Source organism: Equus caballus, chromosome 28 (assembly GCF_041296265.1).
Source record: "Equus caballus isolate H_3958 breed thoroughbred chromosome 28, TB-T2T, whole genome shotgun sequence".
Classification (NCBI taxonomy): domain Eukaryota; kingdom Metazoa; phylum Chordata; class Mammalia; order Perissodactyla; family Equidae; genus Equus; species Equus caballus.
The window spans coordinates 45,442,332-45,460,769 of NC_091711.1; the positions used below are offsets into that span (position 1 = coordinate 45,442,332).

The window sequence follows — 18,438 nt, forward strand, 5'->3', positions numbered from 1 at the left end:
TTGTGTATTACATTAATCGATTTTGTGGAAGTCAAACCAAGCTTGCAATCCTAGGATAAATCCCACATGGTCATAGTATTTAATCCTTTTTATATGTTGCTGAATTTGGCTCACTAATATTTTTTTGAGAATTTTTGCAGTTATATTCATGAAGAGTATTGGTCTGTGGTTTCCTTCTCCTGTGATCTCTTTTTCTGGCCTTGGTAATAGGGTAATACTGGTCTTAGAGAAAGAGTTGAGAAGGACTCCTTCCTCCTATACTTTCTGAAAGCTTGTGAAGGATTGGTATTATTTCTACAAGCAATCTTTGTGGTCTTCAGTAAGGAAATTTGCACATTTTTGTTAGATATATTTATAGGTATTTGATTTTTTAAACTATCAGAAAAGATTTTTTAAAAATTCTTTTATAATTGTTTGTTGCAGCTTATAGAAATATTATCAATCTTTGCATATTGACCTTGTATCCAATCACCTTTTAAATTCTATTATTAATTCTAAGATTTTTTTGGAAGTTCTTTTAGACTTTCTATTTATAAACTCTTGTGAGCTACAAATAATAACACTAAGAATAAGAGTGGGTGAATAGGCAGGGTACGAATTCTTTCTGGGTGATAAAAAGTGAACCACATCTGATTTAAATGAGAGTGACTGGGGTGCCTGGGCCCACTTAGGGAGATGGTGGCAGTGCATGGAGGCAGCACACACAGCTCCTTGGGATGCATGACTTGGAGCAGATCTAAAGGAGTCCTTCTTCTCATAATTCTGTCCCTCTCTCTAGCAGGAGAAGGACCTGCTTCCCATGGCTGTCCTCTGCAGCCAGGCACAAGGCCCAGCCCTGCCAACTCCTGGCTCTCTCCCTCTGCTCTCCTTCTCCTTCCAGGTCCCAGAACATGGTCAAGACGAAAGCAAACGGTGGGGGGTGGGGGGGTCCCCTGGGAAACCATGCCCTCTGCAACTCTCAGGCACTTGCTGGTCATCGCTGTTATGTGAAACTCCAGACTGCGAGCTCACCAGTTGCAGGGACCTTGCATTATTCGTCTCTGTGTTCAGCCTAAGCGCCCAGGGCAGGGCCCAGCATGGGGCAGGCACTCAGTTCCTCACCTACACTATGTGCTTGTTGATCAGTTCTGGTTGTTGAGCAGTACATCAATGACTATTAAATGCTCTAATTTTCGAAGTGGTTAGCATTATTACAGTCCTCCATTAACGGAGATGAAGAGTTCACTATTTTTAATTAAATTGCTTCTTCAATACACTAATAGAAGCTGAGGTGGGTAAACACAGAAGGGCTTTCATTTATCTTTAAGAGGGGGCCCAGCTAGCACACCGCGGGCAGCTCAGCCCTGGGCCAGCCCTGGAGCAGTGGGTTTGAATCCTGGCTCCAGCACTCACCAGCTGGGAGCCTCGGGCTGGTTACTTAACCCCATGCGCCCTTTCCTCAGCAAACGAGGATCAAATGAGAATAATAAGAGTGTCTCCCTCAAAGGGGTGCTGAGAGGCTGAAGTGAGTGAAAACAAGTAAATCACTGTAAGATGGTGCCGGCACATAGCGCTCAATATCACTGTTCTTTCAATGGAAGAGACCGGGTCATATAGGCCTAGGGATTAACTAAAACAGGTATGCCAGCTAAAATATCTCCCCCAGGAGGGCAGGACCCCAAATCTCTGAACCTTTACTCTGCTCAGAAACCCTCAGCAATGGCATGCTACACTGACAGAGGCGAGGAGCTGTGGCCTCCGGGACAGAGAGCAAACTGCCAAACCTTTAAGTGCCTCCAGGCCACACGGCCCTCCACCCAAGCGCTGCCCTCGAGCTCAGCCCGCCCCAGGTTAGAGGGCTCCAGAAGGCTGACGCGGAAGCCAAGGAGGTTCTCTTTTGTGCGCGGTCATCTCTGAGTCTGAGGCAAAGGAACTCAGGGCCCTCCTCCCTATTTACCAGGAATTCAGTTACGGAACTTGCTTAGTAAACAACAAACTTGGGAAATGTCGCTGTGTATCAAAGTATCCAAATGTCGCTTTCTAAAATAAACGCGAAAGTGGGACAGGAGCTAATGTTCAAAGCAAGTTGTAAATTCATGAATAAGCCTCGCTTTGCAGTACAATTAAACAACGAAATAGGCCATTTTGGAGCTAAGAAAATGTTCCTGTTATGGCTACAAGTTGGTTGAGAACCCATCAACTCTAGGCTGGGGCGGGGGAAGTTTCAACAGGTCTGAATTATCCGTTAATTAAACAATTAATGACTAGTCACCCCATTCTTAACGATCTCACCACACGTTGTTCTCATCACCTGGCATCTCTCTTACTGTATCGCAGCAAATTTTCCTGTCCTCCCAACTAGACCCAACTCTTGAGGTCAGGCCTTGTATCCCTAAGCACTCAGAATAATTCCTAGCATATGACAGGAACTCAAAAAGTGTTTGTTGGATGGATAAATGAATGGATATAAAATTTTTACTGGTCTCGCCCTGAGTGTTAGCATTCTTAGGAACAACAAGTTTTCACCAGAGAAGGGTTTCAAAGTCTTACAGCGTTGGTGAGCAGCAGTGCTTTCTTCAACAATGCATAGCGATCTTCATGTCTAAATAATTTTGTGATAATGTTTTCCTTGCAAGATTTATTTCTAGAGTTGATGCTACAAGAAGATTAAGAGGAAAACAGGAATAAGATTATGTTCTTGAACTTTATTCTTTCTTAGTGCAAAAAGAAAAAAAATCACCCTCACAACAACTCTGATAACGCTTTACTTGTGGATAGCCCTTTTTCCTGAGAGGCTAAGATGCTTGGGTTACAGACACTGTTAGTGTGATTCCTAACAAGGGAGATGGCCTGGAGGCAATTCCCCCACCGCCCCCACCTCTGGCGTGAGTTAGCTTTGCTGCGCCATCACGCTCCTCTCCCCCTGCCGACTAGCTGTGGCCGGCCATCTTGCCAGTCTGTGCCTTTGGTCTCAAAAAACACCAGGAAGGAGACCACGATCACCGCTGAGATCATCCCCTCTCTGCATGTATGGGCTGCACACTGTAGCACACTCACCCACATGAGAACTCAGGGACATCAACCTTTACAACCCCGCCCTCTCCACTGGCAATGGCCAGGACCACACAAAGCGGCAGACCCCGCTCCCTTTCTTGCCTCCTGCCTTCCTCCCCTGAGCGCAGGTCCATCTGCCTGCACATGCGCCCCTGGAGGCCTACCATCACCCACTTTGGAGATCAAAGCCTTGGGTGCTCTGATCAGAAAGGGGGCTGCAGCATCTCATAACAAAATCTTCCTGTTGGCCTCCCCTTTCCAGTGTTCCATTAGAAAGTCTGACATTTCCTACCAGATAAAGAATGACAGTGTATCAGCTTAGCTGCTGAAGGATTCTCACATTTGTTTGAGGGTTTTATTGCTGCATCTATTCAGCCATCTTAATAGACAGAAAATTATCTCTGTACATTTCTCCAGCTGTGCAAAAATAAACACACTTACCACCACCACTTTTAAGCAACATACAAACTGGCAAAATTATTGAGTCTGAGTTCCTCACGTGACTCGTTGGAACAAGGTTTTCTAAAGACCACTAGCACTGGCATCAACAGATACTTTTTGCAGCAGTTTCTTTCGACCTCAGTACCACTGACATTGGGGCTGGATAGTTCTTGAGTGTGTGTGTGGGAGGAGGGGCCGGAGGTGCTGTCCCCTCCACCGTGCGATGTTTAGCAGCATCCCTGGCCTCTACCCACTAGACATCCGAAGCCCCTCCACCCCAGTTGTGACAACCAAAAATGTCTCATGACGTTGCTAGATGTCTCCTGGGGGCCAAGAGTGCCCCTAGTTGAGAACCACTGTTTGAAAGTAAATAAAATTCATGCTTTAATTCCTACAGTCCTGGACAAGGTGCTATCAGATAAGAAAATTATAAAGAAAGAGAAGTAATGTCACTCAAGAAATGAACTCATAGAGTTGCATCCCAGGAACGGAGTTTAGGGGAGCTCTGAATACATGGAAGGCTGGTAACCAGGGCAGCTCATTAAATATTCACAAGTCCGTGAGATGGGGATAGGACCTAGTGAAATGGGAATTAACTCCGTGGTATATTTAACTTTACAGTAGAGCGTAGTGCTTTCAATGAACGTGCCGAGATTTTAAAGCTGGTCTTTTTCTTTAAGATTTATATAGAGTAATCGATACAGGACGCGCATCAACACAAACAAAACGCTTCCTGGAGCAAAAGTCTAAATTCTAAAATGTCATATTATTAAGCACTTTTTTACATGTGGGGGCCCCCACCACAATTTATGTGATAATGTAAATCTGAAGTCATCACAGATGCTAGATGAAAACAGAAATAATGGCGCTCAAGGCAAATAGTCCCTGTGACCCAGAAACTCTGCGCCACGCACAGTGGTTGGGAAACAAGCTAGCACGTATTGCTCCCTTCCATAAAGCACTGAGCAGATACGCATTTATACACAATTTCACAAGAATACGCTTAAAGCTCAGAGAGCAGTGCTGGCGGGGTCGGTGTGCACACCCAGAGCGTGTGAGCTCCATTCCTGCCTCCGCAACTCACTTAACTATGACCTAGTTAAGACCCCTTATAGTCTGATTTTTTCATCTAGAAATTGGAATAACAATTATGCCTACCTTATAGTTTAAGGCAATTTTAAATAAGAAAAATGTATGGAAAATGATTTACAAACTAAATCACTATGTAAAAGGTGGTGACTATTCAGTGAAGACTAACTTCATTCAATAAATGAAGAAAAAGTAATTCAGATATTCTCTAACCTTTTACATATTATGATAAGTGTAACTAAAATGTAGTTCTTTTTTTTTTAACATACCTATTTCTTTTTGTCGGAGGAACTATATTGTTAACTTCCAACCATGGAGACTCATAAAGTGATGTTAGAAATTGCTTCCAATTGACTTTAGCAGTGGTTTTAAGTCCAAATCTGGATTTAAAAAAACACAAATATTATTTTAAACAGTTTTTCTGCATAGGCTAGATGCTTAAGATTGAATTGAAATGGTGGCAATGACCTTACATGAAGTTTCAAATCTAAGGTAAACAAAATAATTTAGTAAAACAGTACTATAAATTGATTCTTAAAAAGCAAGGAAAAATCAAACCGATTATACATCTCCATGTTTCTACATTCTGTTAGGAGTAGCACACAGTGAATGAAGAAACAAAAGGGTTGGATTAAAATTCTAACGTCCATGAAATAACTGTTTCAAATTCATTATGTGAAGCGCTCGATTGCCGTGGTGGGCAGAATAAAGGCCCTCACAGTGTCCACATAAATCCCTGGGCTCTATGAATACATGACCTCATGAGGCAAAAGGGACTTTGCAGATGTGATTAAAAGGGACTCGTATGGACCTTGGGATGAGAAAGAACATCGAGCTGGGCCCAATCTAATCACAGGACTTCTTCAAATCAGAGACTTTTTCCCAGCTGCAGACTGAAAAAAGACGTGATGACAGAAGAAGGACCAAAGAGATGTGCCATTGTGGCTCCGAAGATGTAGGAAGGGGCCACAAACCAAGGAATGCAGGCAGCCTCTAGAAGCTGGAAAAGGCAAACAATGGATTTGCCCCTGGAGCCTCTAGAAAGAACGCAGCTCTGCTGAGACTTCCATTTTAGCGGCATCAGGCTCCTAAGCTACAGAATTTAGCAGCCTATCTTTGTATTGTTTTAAGCCATCGGGATTGTAGTAATTTGCTATGGCAACAACAGAAATCCAGTACAGATTTAAAGTCTTAGCAAGAATAAGTAATTGGAAAATTGTTCAAAAACAAATTGCCAAAGTTAAAATGATCCCACGACCCAGGGCCCAATAACCTCAGAGTGCCAAGATGCAGAGCAGGAGCAACCTGATGTGAACAGAGGTTTGGGATCCAGAAGCGCAGCGCGCAAGTCCCCGCTCCTTCATGTCCTGCCCACGGGGCCTCAGACAAGCCCCCTACTACTCTGACTCTCTACTTTCTCATCTGTCAAATGGGAACAATCATATCTACTAGGGGTGTTGCTACAAGGGTTAGACCAACAGGTCAGAAAGCCCCTACTGCAGTGCTCATCACCAGCAAGTGTGCAATTGCACACCCGTCCCTACTGTGTATGTGACTTACACACACGCATCACCCATGCTTCCACAACAGGACGGCAAAAAGCATTCGGGCTGAAATCCTTAAACAACAGCTATGAGACGCCAAAGCGGGTATAAGACAGACTACCCTGTTCTGATTGCTAAAAACTAGTGGTTGAATGAGAACTGGTTAGACAAACTTAAACTCTTTACCTACATCTAGGTCCAGAAAGCAGAGGAGAGGAGAATATTTTTGGAGAAGAGCTTCTGATAGGCTGTGAGCCCCAACCCGAGCACCAGGTGGGGTTGGGGATGCCCACTCCTCCCCTCAAGCCCCCTGAGCCGCACTGGTTCTACTCAGGGAACCTGACAGACACCCCTGCAACTGGCCGCCTGATGTATTGGTGCCTGGCTCCCAAACAGGAATCCTGCAGATCAGAGATGAGCTGGCTAACCACTGACCAAAAAAGGTGTGTGTGTGTGTGTGTATGTGTGTGTATGTGTGTGTGTATGTGTGCGTGTGTGTGTGTGTGTGTGTGTGTTAGCAGGGGGTCATGAGGACTGTTGCCTCACTCCATCAGAATCATCAGGGAAATGTGGATTTCATGTGAATCAGACGTGGGCCATGTGAGAAAGAGCAAGTGTGTGTGTGCGTGTGTGTGTATACATGCAAACACACATGTGTGTCATCTCAGTTCCTGCCCCAGAAGGCCACCTGGGAGAATGAACAGACATTAACAGAGAAGGCTTTCCTTTTCTATTTCCAGAGTCCCAGGGACTGAAGATGGAACAAGCAATCAGTCGAGATGGAGACACACTTGCCCTCATCAAAGAACTATGGGATGAGATCCAAACCCAACAAGGGCTCTCATGGAAGGAAACCCTTCAGACACGTGGAAGGCCCATGGATGCAGTTTCCACCTCAGGCAGTGCCGGTCAAAGAGGAATTTTCATGCTCCTCTTTCTTTCCCTCCTTCCTCTGTGCACTCCAATTCCTGGAGGAGTCAGGAACTGAGTTTGCAAAATGAAGAAGGAGCGAAGTGCCAAGTGGGGAAAGGGAGAAGCAGCCATCTGTGCCCTGTTATTACTCTTGCCTGCAACGGGCCCTAACTGCGTGAGGGAACACGATTCATTTGAATCAGGCCTACAGCTTTGACAACTCTGTGGGACTGGCTGTTGCAGTTACTACGCTGAGGTTCTCTGTGTGATCCAAGACAAACCAGAAACACCAAGGTCGGCTCATGTTTTCCTCCAGGGGCAAAAGAACAAATCCAATTGAGCAAATTTAAAGGGACAGTGGGAGACAGGATTAAGTTGCTTTAAGATCACAGTCCATGAGTCTTGCCAGCTCAACCTAGATTACACATCACTGATCCATCCAGTCATCCATCCCTTCATATATCCACATATGGTGCCAAGCCATCATCTTATTTCACTGGAATTATTGCAATAATCTCTCATTGGTCTTGTTATACCTACTCTTGCCTTCCTCCAATATACGTTCATACTTTAACAAGCCTGCTCTTTTTCAAATGCAAATGTGATCAGATTACTCTCTTGCTTAAAATCTTTCCATGACTCCCCATTACTCTTAGGATAAAAACTAACACCCTTCTGTAACTTACAAGCCTGCATACTTTGGTCCTACTCACCTCTCTGGCCTCAACCCACATCCTGCTGCCCCTCGCTCTCTAAGCTCTGGCCATACTGGTCTTTCAGTTCTCCAAAGGGTTACCCTCTTCCCTGCCCTGGGTCCCTCACATTTCTTGCTTCTTTTGCCAACTTCCAGGTTCCCTGTCATTATCTACTTCCCATAGTTTATGTAGTTAATTCTACTCCTCCTTCAAGCCTCCACTTAATTATTACTTTCTCAAGAACACCTTTTCTGATGTCCATAACCAGGGCTATTTGCTCCATTCAACTCTCTCGTAGCACTGTCTCCTTCCTTTATAGCATTTATTACTATCTGAGTATTAATATTTATCATTATTATAGCCGTTAACACTTCTACAGCCCTTGGATTATGATTACAATTATAGCAGCTAATGCTTGATAATAATTATTACTTCTACTTCTGCTGTAGCACCATTTACATGGTCAAGAGAAAGCGAGAGAGAGATTGACTGATTAATTAATTCAGCTAGCCATACATGGCAACATCTAAAAAGTAGACTGTGATGGTGGTTTGATGTGTTGCTATTCACAAACAAAACAAAGTTTCATCTTTCACACTCAGCCTTTCTTCCCCAAACTTTGCCCACTATTTTGATATAGCTTGTTAATGCTATATATTTTCACCTTAAATTTCAACAAGTTAGAAATTAATTTTCCAAAATGAAAACACTGTGATTACTATTAAAAACAGGATCAGCTTCACACATTATATTTAAGAAATTACCTTACTCTTTGGAAAAAATAGCAAATTAGATCTTCACTCCACACCATATACTAAAATAAATTCAAAATAGATAAAAGTTAAATGTACAAACTAGGACCATTTAAAACATAGAAGAAAATCTAGCTATATATTCTCTTATATTTGAATAAGAATGGATTTTTTAAGGGGCTGGCCCCATGGCTGAATGGTTAAGTTCACATGCTCTGCTTCAGTGGCCCAGGGTTTCGCTGGTTCAGATTCTGGGCACGGACATGGCACCACTCATCAGGCCATGCTGAGGAAGCATCCCATATAGCACAATCAGAGGTACTCACAACTAAAATATACAACTATGTACTGGCGGGCTTTGGGGAGAAGAAGAAGGGGGAAAAAAGAAGATTGGCAACAGATGTTAGCTCAGGTGCCAATCTTTAAAAAAAAAAAAAAAGGATTTTTAAGCAAAACTTAAGAGAAGAAATCATAAAGTTACCTATTTAATTACATCAAGATACAAAATTTCTATGTACCGTAAATATTAAAACAAAATTTAAAAACCAAACAACAGACTTACAAAGTTATCTATAACAAATTGTTAATCCTATTAAAACATAAAGTGCTTGCACAAAGTAATTTGAAAGTACTAAAACTTGAATTCTATTTCCAGTAATGGCAGAGTAAGATCCTACTAGACCATCACTCCTGCAGATAATCATAATAAACTGTGGACATAATACCAAAAACAGCTACCTGAAAGCACTACAGAGTGAACAGAAGCAGACAAAGTCTGGTGGGAAATCCATACTGAGAGGAGTGGAGCTGTGAGTATTGTCAATGCCTTTAGCCTGGGCCTAGGCACTGTGGCATGAGGAGTGGCAAGGGTACCAGTACAAAAAAGTAAACAAATAAAACTGTAGCCTTTATGGCCTGGAAAACTAGAAGACCAAACCCAGGTAAACCATGGCCCCTAAAGAAAAAGAGGAAATCCTGGAAGGGAAAAAGCCAGAAAGGGAACCCCAGATTCTGTCCCACCACATTTCTGACTGGTCCCTGAATCTCATAGTCAGAACATACTCAACAGCCTAAACACAAAAGATCTGAACTAAGATCAGAGCTGCCACCCAAGAAACAGAGTACGTAGTTTGAGTCCAACTAATAAAATTGCTTACTAAAACAAAAGAAACAACATTCATTAAAAAATAATAATAACAGTCTCTACAATTTAACATTCAAAATGTCTAAGATAGGACCTAAAATTACAGGACATATGAAAAACCAGGAAATGGAACATTATTAAGGAGAAAACAAAATGAACAGAGATGAACCCCAAATAACCCAAATGTTGGCATTAACAGATAAGTATTTTAAAAACAATGACTATAACTATTATCAATGAAATAAATGAAAATATGCCCACAATGAGTCAAAAGATAGGAAATCTCAGAGAAAAATGGATGTAATAAAAAGAGCTAAATGGAAATTCTCAAATAAAAAATATACTATCTGAAATTTTGAAAAATCATTGGATGGAGTTAACAAAAGAATGGCGAGGATAGAGGAAAGGGTGAGTAATTTTAAATATAGATCAATAGAAACCATCAAATATGAAGAACACAGAATAGACATGTATTTATAAAATGAATAGAGCCTCAAACACCAGATGGTCTAAGATACATGTAATTGGAGTCAGAGAAGGAGAAGAGAGAAAGAGTGATAAAAAAATATTTGAAGACATAAAGGCCAAAATTTGCCCAAATTTGATTATAGATATGCATTTATAGTTTCAAGATGCTCAGTAAATACTAAGCAGGATATGTGTGGAAAATGCCATGATAAGGCACATAATAGTTACAGAGCTGAAAGTCAAATTCAAAGGGCAAATCTCGAATGCAACAAAAGGAAAATGACTCATTACATAGAGGAGGTCAACAATTTAACAGATGACTTCTCATCCATAACAGTGGAAGCCAAAATGGGTGGAACAACATCATGAAGTGAAAGAAAAAAGTCATCCAAGAACTTTCTATCTAAGAAAATATCCTTCAAAAATGAAGGAGAAATAAAGACATTTCTAAATAAAAGAAAAGAAAGGGATTCCATCTTTAGCACACCTAAAGCTCAGTAAAGGAAGTTCCTCAGGCTGACGGAAAATGATAGCAGATGGAGACCTTGGCTCCTCAGAAAGGAATTAAGGGAGTATCAGAAATTATAAATATCTGAAAAAAGTAGAAAAGTTTATTCTTTTTGCTTTTCTCCTCTTAATTTCTTTATGATTAAAGCAAAAAATAATAACATTGTCTCATGGGGTTTACAACATAGGTAGATATAATACCCATAGTATAAAGGATGTCGGGGCCAGGATATAGATTTATATGTTACACAAGTTCTACATTTTTATGTGAAGTGGCACAACATTAACACTATGTAGACTGGAAACAGTTAAGGATATATACTAAAATAACCAGAGCAAACATTAAAAATTATGCCAAGAAGTATAGCTAAAAAGACTATAAGAAAGTTAAAAGAAATTCTAAAAAATATTAAAATAATCTAAAAAGAAAGATGGAGAAAAAGAAAAAACAAAAAGCAAACAGAGAAAAAAACAGGAGATCCAAATTCAAACATATCAATAATTACATTAAATGTTAATGGAATAAACACTTAAATTAAAAGGTAGAGGAGAGTGATGTCAGTATCATGGTGGGGTGAGTTGTTCCCTTTGTCTCTCCCATCTAAGTTACAACTAAATGGACATTCATTAACCAATAGAGGATTCCCTACACAGCACAGCAGGACATCTGAGAGATCCACTCAGCTGCGCATCTGAAGGTGGGTGGACTGAGTACCCGGGAGGCAGTGGAACTAAGCGAGCACACCCCTCCCTCTCCCTAGAAGCAGCAATCTAGGTCATGGGTCCTCACACAGTGGCCAGCAGGACTGTAAGAGGAGGGGGGGCAGCAGCCCAGCCCATCTGAATGCTTTTGGAGTTGTAGCCTGGCCCACAGCAGTGCCCACCATGCCACGGCAGCCCCGGCCGTGGGGATGCTCCCCACCAAGTGCAGCACAGCCCCCACAAAGGAGCCCCCACCAAGTGCAGCAACTCAGCCAAGCTGCCTGAAAGTGCAGAGCTGGCTGTGTGCAAAAGAAAGTGCCCCTCTCCTACCACCAAGTGCACCAGCTTGACTGGTCCCCTGCCGAGCACAGTGGTCCTGCACCAGAGTGATCCACCAATGGAGTACAGAGGCCCCACCAGCACATGTGTGCATGACCCACCAAGTGGCTGGAGCCAGCGTGCCAACACAGAGAAGCCCTACTGGCACGACTTCTAGCAGAAGGGGCAGATTAGAAAATACAGCTCCTGCCCCACCCCTAGGTGGCAGGAGGAGTCTGTGATCTGACCCTACCACAAATGCACCAGCAAAGGATCACTTCATCAAACACCACGGAGAACTACAGTAACACTTCAGAGGAGAAGGAAAACGACAAGTCTCTAGAAACCAGTCCTGAAGTCACAGAAATTTACAAATCTAAATGACAGAGAATTCAAAATAGTTATCATAAAGAAACTCAATGAGTTATAAGAAAACTCAGAAAGATAGTTCAATGAGCTCAGGAATAAAATTAATGAGCAGAAGGAATACTTCACCAAAGAGATTGAAACTCTAAAAAAAAACAAACGGAAATTATGGATATTAAGAACACAACTAATGAGATAAAAAATAATCTAGAATCCATAAAAAAAGCTGATTTTATGGAAGACAGAATTAGCGATTTAGAGGATAGAACTATAGAAAGGCTTCAGGTGGAGGAGAGAGAGAACTAAGATTTCTTAAAAATGAAGAAATTCTTTGAGAAATATCTGACTCAATTAGGAAAAGCAACTTAAGGATTATAGATTTCGAGAGGGAAAAGAGAAGGAGAAAGGAGCAGAGAAGTTGTTCAAAGAAGTAATAGCTAAGAATTTCCCAAACCTGGGAAAGGAACCAGACTTACAAGTACATGAAGCCAATAGAACTCCTAACTACATTAATGCAAAAAGACCTCTCCAAGGCATATAATATTAAAACTCGCAAAAATCAATGACAAAGAAAAAATAATAAGGGCAGCAAGGCAGAAGGAAATAACCTACAAAGGAACCCCTACCAGGCTTTCAGCAGACTTCTCAGCAGAAAACTTACAGGCCAGGAGAGAAGGAATATTATACATGTGAAATACTTAAAGACAAAAACTTTAAGCCAAGAATTCTCTATCCAGCAAAACTATCCTTTGGATATGATGGAGAAACAAAAGCTTCCCCAGATAAACAAAAGCTGAGGGAGTTCATCACCACTAGGCCTGCCTTACAAGAAATGTTTAAAGTAGCCCTCCCATATGAAACTAAAAGCAAAGGTTTACAAAAACTTGAGCAAGGAGATAAATAGACAGATAGAATCAGAAAAATGTCGCTCTATGTCAGAATAGGTTAGTAAACATTTAATTATAACATAAAACACAAAGGGAAGGAAAACATTAAAAATAACTATATTCACTTCAATTTAGTTATGAACTCACAACACAGAAAATAACAATTTGTGACAACAACAACTCAAAAGGGGAAGAAGAGAGGGATGGAACCTGCTTAGGCTAATGGAGATAAGAGGCTATCAGAAAATGGACTATCTAATCTATGAGATCTTTTATACAAACCTCATGGTAACCACTAAAAAAAAATCAGAGCAGAGCCACAAATCATAAATAAAGAGAAAACTGAGAAAACCATCATGGAAAACTACCAAACTGAAATGACAGTCAGAAATACAAGGGAAGAGAAAAAATGGAGATATAGAACATCCAGAAAACAAGAGATAAAATGGCAGTATTAAGCCGTCATTTATCAATGCTCATCTAAATGCAAATGAATTGAGTTCTCCCATCAAAAGACACGGAGTGGCTGGATGGATTAAAAAACAAGACCCAACAATATGCTGCCTCCAGGAAGCACATCTCAGCTCTAAAGACAAACATCGGCTCAGGGTGAAGGGATGGAAGACGATACTCCAAGCAAATGGCCAGCAAAATAAAGCAAGTGTTGCTATAGTTATATCAGACAAAGCAGACTTCAAGATAAAGAAGACAATGAGAAACAAAGAGGGGACTATATAATCATAAAAGGGACATTCTACTAAAAGGACATAATACTCACTAATATATATGCACCTAATATAGGAGCACCAAAGTATACAAAGCAACTATTAACAGACCTGAAGGGAGAAATTAACAACAATACAATAATAGCAGGGGACCTCAACACTCCACTTACATCAATGGATAGATCATCCAGACAGAAAGTCAACAAGGAAGCAGTGGCCTTAAATGAAATACTAGACCAGACGGACTTAACGTGTATATATATATTACATTCCATCCCCAAACAGCAGAATACACATCCTTCTCAAGTGCACATGGAACATTCTCAAAGATAGACCATACATTGGGAAACAAGGCAAGCCTCAATAAATTTAAGAAGATGGAAATTATATGAAGCATCTTTTCTGACTGCAATGCTATGAAACTAGAAATCCATTACAAGGAAAAGGCTGGGAAAGTCAGAAATATGTGGAGACTAAACAACATGCTACTGAACAACCATTATACCAATGAAGAAATCAAAGGAGAAATCAAAAAATATCTGGAGACAAATGAAAATGAAAACACAACATACCAACTCATATGGGATGCAGCAAAAGCAGTGCTATGAGGGAAATTTATACCAATACATGCCTACCTCAACAAAGAAAAATCTCAAATAAGTAACCTCAAACTACACCTAACAGAACTAGAATAAGAAAAAAAAAAGCCCAAAGTTAGCAGAAGGAGGGAAATAATAAAATTACAGCAAAAATAAATGAAATAGAGACTAAAAAACAATAAAAAGGATTGATGAAACTAAGAGCTGGTTCGTTGAAAGGTTAAACAAAATTGACAAACCCTTAGCCAGACTCACTAGGAAAAAAAGAGAGAAGGCTCAAATAAATAAAATTAAAAATAAAAGAGGAGAAATTACAATGGATACTACAGAAATACAAAGGATTATAAGAGAATACTATGAAAAAATATACACCAACAAATTGGACACCTAGAAGAAATGGATAAATTCTTAGACTCATACAACCTCCCAAAACTGAATCAAGAAGAAATAGAGAATCTGAATAGACAAATTACAAGTAAAGAGATTAAAACAGTAATAAAAAAAAAAACCCAAAAAACAAAAGTCCAGGACCAGACAGCTTCTCTGGAGAATTTTACCAAACATTCAAAGAAAATTCAATACCTACCCTTCTCAAGCTATCCTAAAAAAATGAAGAAGACAGAATGTTTCACAACTCATTCAATGAGGCCAACATTACCCTGATACCAAAACCAGACAGGGACAACAAAAAGAAGGAAAATTACAGGCTAATATTACTGATGAACATAGATGCAAAAATCCTCCACAAGATCTTGGCAAACCAAATACAGCAATACATTAAAAGGATCATACACCATGATCAAGTGGGATTTATAGCAGGGATGCAGGCATGGTTCAACAAGAAAACAAGAAAAGGCCATGTTAGACAAACATCACTCATTTTTAAAAAGATGCAAAAAAAAAAATCTTAAAAAATTTTAACAAATAAAATCAAACAATATATAAAAAGGGTAATATATCATGACCGAGTGGGGTTTATTCTCAGGATGCAAGGTTGGCTTAACATTTGAAAATCAATCAATATAATTCACAATAGAATAGAATAATGGAATAATGAATAGAATAATGAAGAAAAGCTACATGATCATCAGAATAGATACACAAAGAGCACTTGACAAGATTCAGCATACATGATAAAAAAAATTCAGCAAAATAGGACTAGCAAGAAACTCCCCTAATCTAGTAAAGGGATCTACAGGACACCACGGCTACGACCACACGACGGTGTAAGATGGAATCCTTTCTACCCAAGATCAGCGTCAAGGGAAGGACGTCTAACCTCACCATTTCTGCTCAACATTGTGCTTAAGGTACCAGCCAGTAAAATAAGAGGAAAACAAAGAAAGAAAGAAAAGGCATTCAGACTGTAAAGGAAGAGGTAAACTAGCCTTTACTTGCAGGCAACGCGACTGTGTATTTAGAAAACACTAGGGGACCTACAATAAAGATACTAGAACTAGTTAATGAGTGAATTTAGTAAGGTCACAGTGTTCCAAGTCGATATAAAAAAAGTCAATTTGGCTTTTGGTGGCAGAGTCTGAGGAAGGAACAGCAGGTGCCATGTCCAGTGGTGAAGGTGGCAAGAAGCTGCCCAAGAAGAGGCCAAGGAGATGGACGAGGGAGATAGGGCATTGAAGCAGAAGCAGGAGGAGGAGCAGAAGGAGCTCTGGGAGCCAAAAGCAGGGGTGGTGGGGGAGGGCCCCCCGGCCAAAGGTGGAATTAAGAAATCTAGGAAAAAGTAAGCTGTTCCTCGTGCCCGAAGCAATGGGGATCCTTAATTCCATCCCTCTTTAAATATCTGGATTCCCTGCCATAACATCTGTTGCCACCTATAGTTAGAATGAAGTGTTGTCTTGGAGCCTGTTGTACATTTAAGAATAAACTTTTGCAAAAAAAAAAAAAACAATTGTATTTATAATTCTTAGCCATGAATAGTTGGAAAATTTTTTTAAATTCCATTTACAATAGCATCAAAAAATAAAAATACTTAGGAATAAATAATACATGCAAGATCTGAACATTGTCAATAACAAAACCTTGCCTAGGGAAATTAAAGACCTAAATAAATGGAAAGATATACCATGCTCGGGGGAATGGGAAACTGAATATTATTAAAGTGGCAATTTTCCCCAATGTATTCACAATCAAAATCCTAGTAAGCCTTTTTTTTGACATATTGACAAACTGATTGTAAAATGAGTATATAGAAAGGCAAAGAATGTAGACTAGTCAAACAATTTTGAAAGAGACGAACAAGCTTAAAGGACTTACACAACCTAATTTCAAGACTTAACCATTTAGCTACAGTGATCAAGGCAGTGCAATATGGTGCAAGAACAGACCTACAGATTGACAGAAGAGACAAGAGTCCAGAAATATACTCACGCTTCTATGGTCAACTGATTTTCGACAAAGGTGCAAAGTAATTCATCGGGGAAATAGCCTTTCCAACAAATGGTGCGGGAACAACTAGATATCTGTACAGAAACAAAATGAACCTTGACCCTTACCTCACACCATACACAAAAATTAACTGGAAATAGACCTAAATGTCAGAGCTAAAATTATTAAACTTCTAGAAGAAAACATAGGATAAAATCCTCGTGATATTGGGTTAGGCAAAGATTTCTGAAAATGGATCCCCCCAAAAATTACCCATAAAAATTTTTTAAATGGATAAAATGGACTTCATCAAAGTAAAAAAAACTTTCGTACATCAAAAGATAGAGTTAACAAAATGAAAAAGCAAGCCATACTGAGAGAAAATATTTGAAGAATATGTGTCTGACAAAGTGCTCATATCCCAAATATATAAAGAACTCTTGAAAATCAATAATAGGAAAAAAACCAATCCAATAAAAATGGACAAAAGATTTGTAAAGATACTTAATGGAAGAAGATATACGAAAGACCAATAATCACATGGAAAGAGGCTCAACGTCATTAGTCATCAGGAAAATGCAAATTAAAAACAGAGTGAGATAACTCTACACACCACTAGAACGGCTACAATTAGGATGACTGGCAACATCTAGTGTGGGTGAGGATGTGGAGCCTCTGAAATTCTTAGATTGCCGGTGGAATTGAAAAATGGTACGGCCACTTTGGAAAGTAGTTCGACAGTGTCTTATAAATTTAAACATATACTCATCATACAATCCAGCAGTTTTACTACTAGGTATTTACCCAAGAGAAATGAAAACATATGTCTACACAAACACCTGTATGCAAATGTTCATAGCAGCATCTTCCACAATGACCCGACTGAAAACAACACCAATGTCTGTCAGCTGGTGAGAGGATGAACAAAGTGTGGCATGTCAACACTATGGAATACTACTCAGCAATGACAATTAACGAGGTGTTAAGACATGCTACGACATGGATGAATCTTAGAAACATGGTATGTGAAGAAAGTAGTCAAACACAGAAGACCACATGCTGTATGATTCCATTTATGAGACTTTCTAGAAATGGCAAAACTATAGTGACAGCGACAGAGAGCAGATCAGCATTTGCTGGGGCTGAGGGTCAGGGCAGGGACTGGTGACAAGGGGCAAGAGTAGGATTTTGGGGCACTGGAAGTGTTCCATACATTGACTATGATAGTGGTTACATAAATACACACATTTGCCAAAACTCATGAAAATATACACTTAAGAATGAATTTTATTTTATGAAACTTATACTGGGGTAAAAAAAGTTTTTAAAAACATAGAAAATGGGGGGCTGGGCTGGTGGCATAGTGGCTAAGTTCACATGCTCCATTTTGGCAGCCTGGGGTTTGCCTCAAGCAAAAAGGAGGGATTGGCAACAGATATTAGCTCAGGGCCAATCTGCCTCACCAAAAAAAAAAAGGGGGGGGTGGTCAAAGGACCTGAACAAACAATTGTTGGCAATGGAACTACACATAACTTTTAAACATGAGAAACGTGCAACCTCAACAGCAATCAAGGACACGCAAATCAAAACAACCACCAGGAACTCTGCTTTCACCCATCAGATGAGCAAGGATCTAAAACTGGCACGTTAAATACTGGGAAAAGGCAGTCTCGTGAACCTCGCTCATAAGAATAAATTAACACCTTTCTGAAGTGCATTTTAGCAGTACGTAATGTAAACCTTAGAAGTGTTCAAACCCTTTGACTCAAGGGTTAACAAAACATTATGCAGCCATTAGCAATTAATTTCAAAGGTTTTCTTAATGATATAAAACTGCTCCTGATAGAATATACCGTGAGAAAACAGAACATGAT

The 18,438-nt window shown here is 40.1% G+C and overlaps 1 protein-coding gene across 6 annotated transcripts in view; it reads right to left on the reverse strand.

The window, feature by feature from the left end:
• Window positions 1-18,438, reverse strand: part of EFCAB6 (EF-hand calcium binding domain 6) — a 232,240-nt gene that overhangs the window by 120,133 nt on the left and 93,669 nt on the right. For 3 of the 6 annotated variants that reach the window (XM_023631419.2, XM_005606763.4, XM_070254168.1), the window contains exons 12-13: window positions 4,833-4,943; window positions 2,530-2,635 (exon numbers count right to left, since the gene is read on the reverse strand). The exons of 2 other annotated variants lie outside the window; for them this stretch is intronic. In XM_023631419.2, the coding sequence (XP_023487187.2) occupies window positions 2,530-2,635; window positions 4,833-4,943 (217 nt within the window). The remainder of the gene's footprint in view (window positions 1-2,529; window positions 2,636-4,832; window positions 4,944-18,438) is intronic. One more of the 6 variants, XM_070254169.1, reaches the window with a different exon arrangement.